The sequence below is a fragment of the Calliphora vicina genome, chromosome 4 (genome assembly GCF_958450345.1).
Source record: "Calliphora vicina chromosome 4, idCalVici1.1, whole genome shotgun sequence".
Taxonomy (NCBI): domain Eukaryota; kingdom Metazoa; phylum Arthropoda; class Insecta; order Diptera; family Calliphoridae; genus Calliphora; species Calliphora vicina.
In genome coordinates, this window is record NC_088783.1 from 3367171 (window position 1) to 3382913 (window position 15743).

Below are 15743 nucleotides of genomic sequence, written 5' to 3' on the forward strand. Positions count from 1 at the left end.
TTATTCTCTTTTTAATATTGGCTTATAATTTTAACGGTTAAATTTTAGTTTCGATTTTATAGATTTAGGTAATGAAAAAAATGAAACGCTTATCTTACAAATTTAGTAAATGAATGTAGTTTAGTTTTTGAATATTTTTATTAAAATTTAATGAACAAAAACAGTATGCCATTTTTTAAATAAATTGAATGTAAATAATAATAATAAATATATAAAAAACTTAATTAATGTAAAAATGTACATACATACCTATATAGAAATTAACTAATAAAATTATTAATAATAATAACAATAATAATTTAGATATTTTTATTTTTTATTTTTCTCATTTGTAATTTTTTTACTTCATTTTATGATAGAGTACATTTGAAACTAAATTATAAACCTAAAGTATTTTTTCTAAATTTTAGTAAGTTGCAAATAATAGCATAAAAATAAAAAAATTAATAATGAATCGTAATAACAAATTTTCTTGCTTTAACAGAAACTATTAGCATTTTTTAAAATAAAAATAAAAGAATAATAATATTTAAAAATAAGAAGCAAACATATCGTTAAAAACATAATAATTTAATAGAACTTAGAAATACAATCTCTCCTTTTAAAATTCTTTGATTCTTACACTCAAAGTAGTAGTTGCCCGATTACTATTACTATTATTATTATTATTATACATAATTATAATTGTTATTATTTTTTTAGCATATTAAACTACAATATTATACTACATATACATATATTTTTTTACTTAACTTTGTTTTGGGCAATAACCTTAAGTGATTGATTGATAGATTGATATGTTTGAATTAACTACAATATTAAACATTATTAAATTTAAAACAAAATACAGTCTTTTTGCTTAACCATTCAATAAACAATTTAACTAAATACAATCGTTTCAAGTTTTCCAATAAACACTTTAATAAAAAAATACAAAATAAAAAATATTTTTTTTTACTAAAGAAAAAACATTCGCTTTAACTTTTGACACAAATAAAAGAATACCTAAAATTTCTTTAAAAAAAAAGATATAAAGACTGGAAAATAGTGTAAAAGTAAATTAAATTAAATTAAAATAAATATATATATAAAATAATTATTGAAAATAATAAAAAACATAAAAAATAAAAAAAAGATTTATATTTTTTGTTTAATATAATTTTTAATTATTAGTTAGCCAAAAATGTTAATATATATTTTGTATTTTATTTTAAAGAAAGTATTTATATAAAACAAATTCTTATTTTTTTTTGCAATTTAACAAAAGAAACCAAACAGAAACAGCATTAAATTTATTAAAAAAAAAGGTATTTTCTAAATAAACAAAAAGCCAGAAATACTTTAACAATTTCAAATTCAAATTTTCCCCAAAAAAACAAAAACAATACCAGCAACATTGCAATTTTATCATTAATTAAATTAAATAATGTTTAATTATTATTTAAAAGAAATAAAGCAAAACCAAAAGTAAATTTAAACAAAACAAATAATAATAATAATAAAACTATTAATTATGCCTCAACTAAAATTCCCCTTAAACCATAAATAATAACTAAAAACAAAATAAGAAACAAATTAAAAATTTAAATTGTTGTTAAGATTAAACAAAAAACAAAACAAAGCAAAAAGTAATAAATTGAAAATAGAAAATGTTTTATAATCGTTATTAATACAAAAAAAGCAAATAATAAATAAAACAAATAATTAAAATAAACAAAACCCAGGATATTAATTTCAATAAACAAAAAGCATCTAAAAAACTAAAACTAATACGCTGCGTATTTAACAAAAAACCCCTTAAAATATTATTATTTTATTTAAAATAAGTAACAACAACAACAAAATTTTATTAATTATTTAGTCAAGTGCAAAAGAAAATAAATAAATTTAATTAAATGATAAACAAAAAGTGGTAAAAAAGAAAACAACTTCTTTATAAAACTAACTAATTAATAAAAAAAAAATAAATACAAACTGAAACAACAAATTAAGTGATTGCTTTAAAAACCAAAATAAAACAAAATCCAATTATTACAAAAAATTAAAAAAAAAAATAGTTTATTGTTGATATATTTTATAATTTTTAAAAAAAAAAAACATCATATTTCAAGCTTCGAATAAATTAATTAATTGAATTTGGGCATAATTCACTAAAATCTTAATTCGGATTAACAAAAAAATCTCTGCCATTCATTCTATAAAATCGAATTACTTAGTTTATTGCATTTTTGCAAACTTTAAACGTCCAAGCACGCATACATCGATATTTGAGTTTGTGTTAAACAGCTTTGAAAGCTCTTTTTTAAAAGTACAGCGCAATATCGACTGATCGTTGTTTGTTTTCAAAATAAACAGCAAGCATTGTTGTCTGATTGCTTGTTGTATTCTTGTCGGTGTGAAAGCACAAAAGCTCGCACATTGTGCATATGAGCTGGACATAACTGCTTTAAACTATTAAATTGTTTGTTAATTTAAATCGTTTACAAATTGTATGAACACATATTTTCTTTATTCAAATTTTATTAAATTTATTTGTAATGACTTTAAAAGAAAAAACAATTTAATCAAGGAATTTATTATTCCTGCGCAATGAATTCTCAAAGTACTAGTATTTAAGCGAATTACGAATTAAATTGTAATGAGTGCTTTCATGCAATGATTAAGAGATCAAGCTTTATATGATTTAGAATTAATTCTTTCGAATCTTGAAACAATATTTTTTTCCTTTTTATTAAACATAGAAACTTTTGAATTATTTTTTGTAATTTTCATTTTTTTAATTTATAGATCTCTCAGAGGGATTTTTAGAAGTTTTTATTTTGAAAAAACGGAACAATTTCTTCAGTTTCTTTGGCAAATATAATAATAAATTTTCTTGATCAAAATGTATTTACAAAATATCGTAGATTTAAGTAAGAATCCTTTGCATTTTTAAAATCGATTTGCTTGGAGCTTTAAATTTGTATAAAAATATTAGAGGAGGTACATGAGGCCGGAATATAAGATTCCAGAGAGATCAGAATGATTAATAAGGACTTAATGATTCAAATCAAGGATCTTCATCTTTTCGAAAAAACATCAAACATCATTAAAATTATTTTTTTATACCCACCACCAAAAAGATATTGGTATTGATTTTGTCATACATCGAAATATTAGTCCTAAAAGTATACACATATATTTTTTACCTTGTATTACCCTAAGATGGTCTAGTTATGTCCGTCCGTCCGTCTGTCCATCTGTTGAAGGTACGACAGAGCCTAGAAGGAAGAAGCTAGCAGGATGAAGTTTTCCCCAATTATTCTCTGTTGGTCACAAGTGGTTATTTATGAAAAGGGAAAACCAAAAAAAAAATTTAGAAAAAATGTCCGTCCGTTCGACGTTAAAAAACAATTAAAACACGATAGAGTCCAAACTTGTATCAAAAAATTTACAATAAAGTTGAACTGGTAATAAGTTTTGGTTCAAAATGTATTTAAAATCTTGTTTTGACCACTATACATATTTTGTTTCCGAAACCAATTACACGCATGAATCTAGGAACTTTGCCACAGACCTTTTCTAGTAATAGAAAATTTATCAAATCGGATGAACCAGATAAATGTTTTTATACAAAATGCATAGAAATCGGTGCCGCCGGTATTATAAATTTATATTATATGATGACTTTTTTCCGAGAATACAAATAGATGTAGCGAAACTGAATATATTTATAATAAGAAAACAAATATGAAATTTTCACGCAGTATTGAGCGTTGCAATAAACCTAATGGTTTTTGAGCTAATTATACAGTGAATCGGCTTGTACTTTGCAATTATCATAGTTCACCGTAACAAGATAAGACTAATTAGAGTAAGTAGTATTTATCAGGGATTGGTTTACGTTTTAGGTAAATGAAAAAATATGTTAATCTACATATGTACTTTAACGGAAAACTAGTTCTGACTTCTGTCTGAATATTGAAGTCGCACTTTATCGCTGGAGTTATTCCAAGCTAAATTTGTTTGCTATATATAAAAAAATTATTATGCAAAACGATGTAGTATTATAATATGTATGATTTTAATTTAAAACCTTCAAGTAGAGTTAAATTTGTTGAATTAAATTTAAAACCTGTAGTTAGTATTGTCGCGTTCGATATCCAAAGTAGTAAAGATAGGTGTAGTTAGTTTATGTATCATTGTTATTTTAAGGTGAATAAAGTAAACATTAAGAATAAATTGCTTAAATTAGAATTGTGCGTTTGATAGTAGCCGTATAACCAACTTATAGTGTATGTATATTTTAAAAAAATAATAATAAAAAAAAAACCTGAAATATTAATACGTTCTATATGTTTTTTCACATAACGCATCATAGAAGTATTCGGTAAGTTAAATTGAATTGTTTTTATTATTCTAAATATAATATTTTCTAATAAATATTTTTTTTTTATTCTGTAGCAAAACTTATTGTAAAGCTCTATATCTGTACATTCACTGTTTTTAATATTTCAATTTCTATGTTTTTACTACGAGAACAAAAATCAAAAAAAGTAAAAAAAAAAAAAAATATAAAAAATATATATAAAATAAATAAAACAAACACCAATATTAAATCCATTTTCTCCTGCTATTCCTCCCTAATCAAACCAAATACAAATATATTCCATTAATCCTTAACACTTTTGCAAATGCATGAGCTTTTGAAAGCTGTTTGCTTAAAGTTTTAAAAAGCACGATTTTGTTTTTAATACTTAAAACAACTTATTAAAGCTTTTTAATTTCTGAAATTTTAGAAAATCGAAAAGCTTTAACAAAAATTCTAATGTAATGTAATGTCTGTAATTAAATGTAAATTATGTTTTCGATATAAAAAACAAATGAAAAAAAAAAAGAAATTACAATCATAGTGGTAAATATATATTATGTATATGTTATAAAAGAGAATAAAATGAACAATTTAAATGTATACGACTCTGACTGCAGTAGTTCGAAATTCATAAAAATATAAAAATTCTTCAAACTAGATGGACTTGACTATAGTAATTATAAAATAACTTTCAATCTAAGTGTCTCGTCATACTTATCATTCATCAAAATAATATATCACATACTTTATTTTCTATCTCTCTACGTTCTTTTATTATTTGTTTTGTTACCTTTGTTTTTTTTCGCTCTTCAAAAGCTCTTATCATACACATCCATACAAAAATCATATAGAAATACATTTATACACACACACATATACACACACACATCATTACATATGTCATAAACATTAGAAACTTTGTCTTTTGTCGCTCACTAACTAACGATCACTTTATCACTCGATCGGTCATATTAAACACAATCTCTAGAACTATTAGTGACTTTTAGTTTGTATGATTTAATTTTTTAATTTCGTTTTGTTTTATTTTTAAACGTTTCACTTTCATTTGTTTATAAATTCTTCAATTTTTTCAATACATAATTTTTCTCTGTAAAATTGGTGTTATTTATACTTTGTCTCTAAACTTCTTATTATTAAATTAACTTTTGTTTATGATGTTTTATGATTGAAAAAAAAATAAAAATGAAATGATAAATTTAAACCAGAATGTAAAAAAAGAAACTTATTTATTTAAATTTTCTCATTCAACATTTGTAAATTGTTTCCTCAAATAAAAAATACGACTACTTCAACAACAACAACAACAACAATTGCAACAACACATTTCCGTACTTTAGACCTGTTGGTTTTTGGGGTAAAATCGTTGGTTCGCTATGTGTGATAGCTGGTGTGCTGACAATCGCTCTGCCCGTACCCGTTATTGTTAGTAATTTCAATTATTTCTACCATCGCGAGACGGATCAAGAGGAAATGCAAAGCCAAAATTTCAATCATGTCACAAGTTGTTCATATATGCCCGGTGCTTTAGGTAACGTTTTCAAATTACTTTTGTAACCAGCAACAAATCTCTTGACAGAATTTTTTTTTAACACAATTTTTTCCTTCTTGATTTCGCTTGAAACAGGTCAACATTATCGAAAATCATCGTTGTCTGAATCGTCATCGGATATTATGGATTTAGATGATGGCATTGGAACGCCGGGTTTGACTGATCATCCAGGACGTCATTTAGCTCCATTCCTAAGAACACAACAATCTTTTGAGAAACAGCAACTTCAATTGCAATTACAACAGCAACAACTGCAACAACCTCAACAAAATGGAGTAAGAGGGTCTAGTACTTTAAACCAGAGACACAATAGCGCTATGGCGGTCAGTATTGAAACCGATGTCTGACTACTGGGTAAGTTTTTTGTTTTCTTTAACATATCTCTCCAGGTATTGAATTTATTCTTCGTTCATATTGTGTACAGTCGTAGTAGTTAAATATTCCACATGTTTGCAATTTAATTTAATTTTAGTAAAAAACGTGGAGCATAGTATTAATTGGCGTCGTGAGATGTTACGCTGGATGCCAGAAACGACATCAAAGGCGGTCTAAAAGTTCATTTTTTTATGAAAAATGACAAAAACGTTCTTTTTTAGAAAAATTCAAATAACCAAAATAAATTTATAATTTTTTTATTATTTTTTTAGAATTTAATATAATTGAAAAAAAAAGAGAAAAAATTAAAACATTTAGCAAATATCATTGTTAGTAAAGAAAAGAAAACCAAAAGGATACAAAAATTAAAAAAAAAACCAAGAATAGATAAAATAAATTTAGTTGATAATTAGAAAACAATTTTTTTAAGACAAGCTAAATTAAACAAACAAAACTAAATCAACAATTAGCTTAAAATTAATAAAAAAAAAAACAAACAAACAAGAAAAAAACACAAAAATTATAGTATATTAAAATATAGAAGACAATTGGTTTATAACAAATGTAGTAAATAAAAAATGGAAAACAAATAGTAAATTATTTTATTATAACAAAAACAATAAAAGAGATTAAATCAATTTATGTTAAATTTGATTTCAGTTTTTAACACACACTCCACTCCGACTACTCAACAAAGATTTCAAATGGAACATACACAGTAGTTTCCAAGAGACAATATAATTGTCAAAAATTCATGAAATAATTTTGTTAGGTTTTTCTTTAAGAAAGGAAGACTAAAACATTCAAATTTTATTATTTATTTGATTCGTGTGCTGTCAAATTCAAAATATCCTCGCTTGTTTTGTGCCTGAATAAATTCAAAAATTTCTGAGATTATTTTTATTTCTTGACAATCGTTAATAGTTTTAATTCATTACATATGTTGTTGTTGTTATTATTATATCAAGGATGACAGCCAATTCTTTTTTCCCTTTCAAATATACGTAAACTGTTGCATAAAACCTATGTATATTCTCAAATTCCTCATGAACAAAAGCAAACAATGTTTTTTAAGAACGTGTTAAATAGATTGTTAGTTACTTGGTATAAAAATGATGCGATGAAAATTTCAGTGAAATTGGATAACATTAATCAGTTATTTTTAATTTTTGACAAAAATAAATCTATTAAATATTAAAGTGATAACGGAATCGTAATCTGTACAGAATTATCTTTCTAAATAGAAATGTGGGTTGGGAAATTTTCAAGTTTTTAAAAATTCCTCCAACCAGACCACATGTAAAGGAATATGTCATATCAGAATTTCTATTAATCTGCAAACAATTAAAAGGTGAAAATTGTATTCATAGTAAAATTTCCCTAAGGAGTTAAATTTTGTGTGCATTTTCTTTTTCGTGTGAATAGGGACGGACGCATAGTAGTCAGAGGAATTTTTAATAACTGGAACATTTTTCCAAGCAATTTTTTACTTTTATATCTTTTTAGATTGTTAAATCTGTATATATTTCGATTTTGTTTTAACTAAATGGGAAATATAATTTTGAAATAATAAAAACAAAAATAGTTTTTCCAACGGGTTAACACATTATCTGATTTGACTCAAAATTTCAAGTGTCACAATAATCCCAAACGCACTACTCGAAAAATAACAAAACAACCAAATGTACACACTACATATATAGACGAGTCAGCGGTCGGAAGTTTATTCGAAATTTTCATTTCTGATGTTGAGTAGTGTGGAGTTAATTTTTTTACATAAAACTAAAACAGAAATAAAAAATGCTAATTATATAAAACAAAACTGCCGTTAATTTAAATAATAAAATAAAAAATATATAAAATTGAAATAAATAAATAAATATTAATATTAATTTTGTAAATATTAGAAAATGAATAATTTAATGCAATAAATAAATAAATAAATTCAATATGAAATCTTCCATTCAAATAAAAATGATCATAAATCTTAGATAATAAATAACTTTTCAAAATATCTTTTCAACAACAACAACAATACTAAAAAAATAACTTTCAGTTAGGCTTTGTTTTATGAATTATAATTATTATTATTATTATTTTTGAAATATTATAATAAATCTTACAAAACAAAAACATGCTCTTTGACCAAAAACAGAAAAAACTAAAATAAAATAAAACTCAAATCAAATATGTACTTCAACTTTTGTCTACTTTTTAAATTGTTTATTTTGGATTTAAAAATTTATATTTTAAGTTTGCGTTTTTTACTTTTTCACCTAATAAAAATAAAATAAGACATAACGATAAAGATAATTAATATCAATAATAAAAATAATCTCTTTCTATATATGTATCTCTCTCTCTCTCTCTTTCGGACCATAATTTTTTTGATAATTGTCCTAATCAAAAAATAATAAAAATTAATTAAAATATTTAAAATAAAAAAAAAGAAAACAAAAATCAAATATTCTAAAAATAAAATGACTGAACCACAACAAAAAAAACACACTCACAATTTTTTATTTTTAAAAATATAATTTTGCTTTTTATGAACAATATCTGAAAGTGTACATATGTAAACTAAAATAAAATAATAAATAAATTAAAACAATAAATAAATAACAACCATTTATATAGATAATCATGTAAAAAAAAAGAATTAAAATAAATTATAAATGAAAAAAAAAAATTTAAAACTAAGTAAAAATATATATAAAACAAATAAACAAACAAATTAATATAAAAAATATAAATAAAAACATGAAACGTTATCTAAAAGCTTTGAATACCGTCCACGCGATTGCATGATAAAAAGATTGTTAAATGAAACAAAAAGAGAACAACACACACACAGAGACAAACCTAATATTTTTTTTTAAATTTAATTAATTAATTAATTATTTTTTTTTTTTTTTTTGTTATTTGAATTTATACAGTTTTTTTATTCGCCAGTCCCATTTTTAAGTTTGTACACTGAAGTTTTATTGTAAATTTTACTTTAGTTTAGTTTTCTAATAATTAAAAAAAAAACCGAAATTAAATTAGCAAAAGTTGAAGTTTCAATAAAATATATCATGTATGTATGTTTATGTACCTACAATTAATTAAACAAATATGTATAGCACTTGTATGTTTTAGTACATTTAATTTAACTTCGTTAGTTAATTAATTAATAAATTAATTCCTTATATGAATGAATGTATGTCTGTATGTATGTTATGTACTTAGTATAAGCCTAAAAGTATGTTAGCAAATATTGACAATGAGATTAAAATTCAACAGTTTTATGTAATTGTTTCCTCAACTTGTTTTCCATTACTTCCTAAACTACTAACAAATAATCTATGAAATTCGGGTTTACAAACAATTCGGCAATCGAACCGACCATTGTTTTTTGGCCTGCGTGAGTATTAAGTCTCACTTTTGTACTCTTTATATCGTATAACTGTTCGTGAATTGAATTGTTTGCATTGACCGTGTGCTTTTCGTTTTAACTCAATTTGTGGTTAAGTTTAATTTGATAATATAAAATATATTGCTTATAAATATAAGTATGGTGTATGGTGTACATATCAAACGCAGGCAAGAAATTCAATTGTTCAAAGGTTCCAGCTGTTTATGTGAAGGTATTGTCTCCCGCTGACTTGCTCTAAATCAGTGAAAATATATAGTATGTGACGAGGTCATCCGTGCTAAAGGTAAAAAATCTTAATTAACAAGGGGCAATTTGATTATTTATACACTGCCATACAATCTTTGCACAAAATCCATAAAATGTTCAAAACCATAATGAGATTGTATTATTGCAAACATAATCGCCAGAAAGTTTAAATGAATTCCTTTCGTGCTCTTATTCTAGATATCTGTGGGCTTTTGAAAAACAACTTAAGTGAATTTTAAAATTTTTAAGGAGAGTGTAAAAACTGTTGAAAGCTTTCAAAGAATTATGCAAAGCATTCGAAGTTTTTACGCACTCCTGAAATATTTGAAAATTTTACCTAAGTTTCAATTATCTTTTTCTACTTAATAGCTGGGTTTTTAAATTATGCTCTGAGATATAAAATTGGTTTTAATAAGTTTTTTTTTTTTTTGAAAAGGAATCTAGATAAATTTTTTAAACACTCTTTCGTAACTGAAAATTGAATTGAAATGTATAAAAATGGGTATATTTTTTTACTCTCCATTTGCTTCGTTCATATTGTTACGTTTTTACCTTTTAAAAACAATGGTTTATTTCCTTTAATAAACCGGATGCTTTTGAATGCACATAAAAGCAATTTGTTTAGTAATTTAAAATTGTAACAACTCTTTTTTTTATTAAAATTTACACAACAATTGTACATACACACTTTATAATGTACAACTATAGTACATTGGTAAAACATTTGTTACTTCTAACAGCGTCTATCATAAACTCAACACCGACTGCAACCTCTGAAACTATCTTCCTTTCTGTAGCTTCATGAAAGTTATATTTCTACATTGATCAACTCAAAGCTTTTATTCAATGTTGTATGTTCCTCAGCTATGTTAATAATGTCCACAGTTATGTTAACTGCTGTAACTTAAAAAAATATCCGTTAGAAACCATTATATTTAAATTCAAATATAATTTCATAACAATATTTCGCATTAGGTATGGCCTAAAAACAAAGAAGCATTCCAAAGATGGGATGAATAATAATTTACAAATGCGTAGGTACATCAGGTAAAATCGAATTATCATGTGTGTGGCATACACATCAAACAGTAAGAAGGCAGATCAAAGGATGTGCATTGGACTTGGAACACATTAGCTAAACATTTAATGCAATTTAATTATTAAATAAAAATTGGGCGCAAATAATGTTTAATGCTTACTTATTTCTTCAAAAAAAAGAGTTTGTTAGATGTGGCCATAGCTTATGAAGAATACTGATAAATCTCACTCGAAAACATACTTTTAGGCCGAAATCAAGAGAAAAATAAATACCTTTTGTAGCACAGCAAGTCACATTTAATAATAATTATATTTACATATGTATATGTATGTATTTAATTAAATTACATATATTTATTTTCAAAATAATAACAAGTATAAAACATAAAGCTGCCATTTGAAAATTTTATTCAATAAGAAAACTAATACTTCACCAAATTTCATTGTAAATATATGAAATGTTTAGAAATGATATTAATTAACTTAAATCCCATTTTGGTTACTAAAAATGGTCTGTATTCCAAAAACATAACTGTTGTTTTATAATCTGTTTTTATTATCAATTGTTTTATTATAATTTGTTGTCCCTCCACATTATTTTTTGTTATTCCTTGCAAAATTTTAAATTATGATGGCTTAATTTTCTTTAAAACTAATTCAGCCTTCCCCCCTTCAAAATGAAAGCATTAGAGAAAATTTAAATTTAAAAAATAACATATCGATTTAAAAAATCTGTTTATTTTTGATTCAATTAAACTTATTAATATAAAATTTTTAAATTAATGCTTGTTTAACAAAGAACATTCAAAAAAATAATAAAAATAAAAAACAAAATAATAAAATAAATAAAATAAAATCATCATCACACATTTAAAACTTCAGATAATTAAAGATAAAAATGCCAAAAATGACTTAAATAACAGAAGTAAAAAAAAGTTCATTAAAATATTTTATGACTCAATTATTAATAATAAATAATACAGAGCTTTGCCAGAATAATTAATATTAAAATAAACAAACAAATAAATAAATAAAAAAAAAACTAAAACTAAAATATTTTTTATTTTTTAATTTATTTTATTAACAAAGACTGGAATAAACGGAAAATATTTAAAAATAATAATAAAACAAACACTATTCTGGTTAAATTTAAAATTATGTTTAATAAAAACCAAAAAGATATAGATGAAAGCAATGTAAGTGAGAAGTGATGAAATGAATACATTAAAATAGTCAATTCCAAATTTAAGAATTATAGAACAATATATCTAACATTTAAAATGTAGCAAGAAATATTCAAATGCATACGTATTTATGTATATTTGTATGTACGTATGTATGTATTTACAATATAATTAATGAAACTAGTAAACTAGTAGTTTTTGCACAAAATACATAGTAAACATTCAGTCTTGAAGAACAATTTTCAAATCGAACAAAGTTTCCTTCCATATTCTTGCCACATGCAGCAAAAAAGTTGGTTTGTGCAAAAAACTTGTTCACTAATGTAATTATAATAAAATAAATAAAAAATCCTAACACTACCTATGATTTTTCCATTTTATTGTAGTATGATTTTCTTAAAACAACTTACTTTTCAAATCCATTAAACTTGCTACTAAATTTATGTTGACATACGTTAGTTTTCTTTAAATAAATTCAGTTCAAATTTATTTTATCAATCAGTCTTTGAATGAAAACCCAAACTTTTTTTTAGCAAATAAACGTAAGATTGCAAGAATAAAAACAAATGATGCTTATGATATTTTTTAAATGTAATAATTAAATTAAAACCAAAAATATTTAATATACAATAATTTAGAAGAATATAACAAATAAACAAATTAAAATCATTTAAAAATCCCTCGAAAGTATTAAAAAAAAGAAGAAACCTTTATAAGAAACTGTAACTAAAAACCAAAAGCAAAAAACATCAAGTATGTAAAAATCGATAATAATTATAAAATTAATAATTATGAGTTACAAAACACAAAATCTAAACAAAATAATAAATAATGCTAAATAAATAAAAATAAAAAAAACAAAAACAAAACAAAATCATTAGAAAACTTAATATTTGCTAAATACAAAACAAAAAAGTTGTTAATATTCTAAAGAAAGTTTTATAAATTGTTAAAAATATAAAATAAAACAAATCTGATTTATGAATAAAAACTTATAAAAATACAAAAATTCTAATCCCCTCCCAAAAAAAAAAGATTAAAATATATAAAAAGCGACATCTTGAGGATAGACGAAACCAAAAACAAGCAACTGCAGCAGTTGATCCAATTAAACAACTAATAATTTTGAAATAAAAAAAAACTAAAAAAAAAACAAATCACTACCAATACAGATACACAAATACTACACACTCAAGATACAAACAAAGACATACTAACACACCCATCCCTGTCCTAATGAATGCATTCCTTTATGATACAATAAATAAATGAAATTAAAAAAAATACCAAAAAATTAATAAACAAATTATTGTAAAAAATTACAAACTCTTAGTTGATATTTATCACATGGAACGAACGAACATCTCTAAATGGTAGGTAGGTAATTTTTTTTATTGAAAACCGTTTCAAAACTAGAGTATTCAAATTATTCTCTTGTTCGAATAAGAGATTTTAACTTGTTCGAATAATTCGATTCGTTTAAAATTAATCGAATTATTTGAATAATTAAAATTTTTTAAAAAAAAGTTTTATTAATTTATTAACAAAATATTTACGTTTACAAATTATTATTAGCCTCGGCGTCTTATGACATTATTGAGGCAAGTTGGCATAATAATTATATAATAAATTAAATAAAATAATTAAATAATATTGTATTCATATTTAAACATGAAAAAGTTTTTTAATTAAGAAAAATAATATGTAAAATATATTACATTAAGAGCATTTCCAAATTATTGAACAAAAATGTTAATGTCTTTTAAACTTTGCTATAAATTATTATATTAAAATATATTAAATTCTTTGCTTAGTTGTTTCAAGTCTGCACCTCGCAATTCTTAAATTTGAACTGTTTCTGGTTCTTTCTATTAAATTTATGTTTTTTAAATATTCCATAAAATTTTCAAATTGGGAAAAATATTGATTATTTATCATTTATAAATAAAAAGATTTATTACAAATACAAAAATCAAAAGAAAAATGTATTGTTAAAGAAAAACCAAAAATAATTTTCATCAGAAATATTCTGATCAGATTCCCTCCCAAACAATCAACAAAACAATTCGCTAGGTTTTCGTTTTGAAGCAATGTTTTAAAAAAATTAAGCTAATTGGACATGATCCTGAATTCAAGTACAATATAAACGTATTAAGTACTTTTTATGTCGTTCATTAATTCGGGGTTTAAAATGAGTAACTAATTCTTTAGTAAATGAATTATTCAGTTTTTCTAAATTATTTATAACAAATTGTATTATACCATCAAGCTCTATCAACGTTGCCGAATCTTTGCTTAATCAATTGGTCTTAGGCAATTACACAAATCTGTCCAAAGTTTGATATCATTGTCATTGAACGTGGCTAATTTGAAGTCAAACAGTGTATGATTGACGCATTTATAAATACGCAAAAAGTTTATTACCATGTTAGACAAAGATATCCAACGATGTTTAATAACATCATGTATAAGACGAACTCCATATTTTACTTGCAATAAAACGTAAGTTTCCAATATTTTGTGTTTATCATTAGATTTATTAAATATTTTGCAACACTTACGTATTTTGCAACACTATTTCAACGTTATCATTATAAATATCACCCTCAATATAACATTCGACGACCGTTTCAAAATCACATTGGCCATCACTTTCAACACCACTCTAATCTATGTTAATATTTTGATCATTAATTGCGATTCTGTTAATATTTCGACAGCATATGTTCATGTTTAGGCGCTAAAATTTCTGTTTCGAAATCAATTCTAAAATCATTCAGCCTTTTTTTATAAATAACAAATATGTTATTCCGCACCTTTTATTTTCATTGGTTCAATCAAGTCCTAAATTAAACATTTGTGTTCAGAATTGTAACTTCTTGCAGTAATATTTATATATTTATAGAAGGAGCTATCGGACCACTCATCTACAGTGATAGAAGACTCCTTTTATCTGTAGTTATTTGTCGAATTTCAGAAACAATAAAATTTTTGTACTTGTTTAAATTGGGTATTATGAAAAATTTTAAGAAATTTAATCATTTAAATAAATCTGTAACTTCCAAACCCTTAGTCCAAGGATTTGAATGAATGTCGAGTTTAAGTTTTAACGAAGAAATAGGAGCGTTTTAAAAATTAAACATAACCGAGTTGTCCTACTTTGGGGACCCCTGCTGGTCCCATGCGGTCTCGACAATACTTCTTTTTTGCGCGTGTCAAATTTCATTCCAATCGGACTAAGCGTCCCATTTTTTCTATACCGCTGTACAACGTAAAAAACTAAAAAAGTATATTGCCTACTTTTAGGATTAAATTAGAAATAGGTTATCGAACTTGGCAGCACTGGTAATATGCTCTAATAGCGCCATCTGTTGTTCTCGTTTGCATTTCAAGAAATCGATGTGGCAACATTCCTTGAAAAATCACTTACCACTAAATCCGGTCTGGCAACTCTGCACGAAATTATCTTTACTTTTATGGTAATGCCAGACTGTTTTCCATAGTGGCATGCTTATTTTGGAAAAATATTGCCACATCGATTTTTTTTTTGAAAATGAGATGTAT

General features: G+C 24.0%; 1 protein-coding gene across 2 annotated transcripts in view; it reads left to right on the forward strand.

Moving 5' to 3' along the window:
- Positions 1-6798, forward strand: part of shaker (Potassium voltage-gated channel protein Shaker) — a 338010-nt gene extending 331212 nt beyond the window's left edge. Inside the window, exons 10-12 of one of the 2 annotated variants that reach the window (XM_065507664.1) lie at positions 5710-5900; positions 5997-6275; positions 6394-6798. In XM_065507664.1, the coding sequence (XP_065363736.1) occupies positions 5710-5900; positions 5997-6268 (463 nt within the window). In that variant the 3' untranslated portion in view covers positions 6269-6275; positions 6394-6798. Of the gene's footprint in view, positions 1-5709; positions 5901-5996; positions 6276-6393 lie in introns of those variants that run through there. The other variant, XM_065507667.1, reaches the window with a different exon arrangement.
- The last annotated feature ends 8945 nt before the right edge of the window (positions 6799-15743 follow it).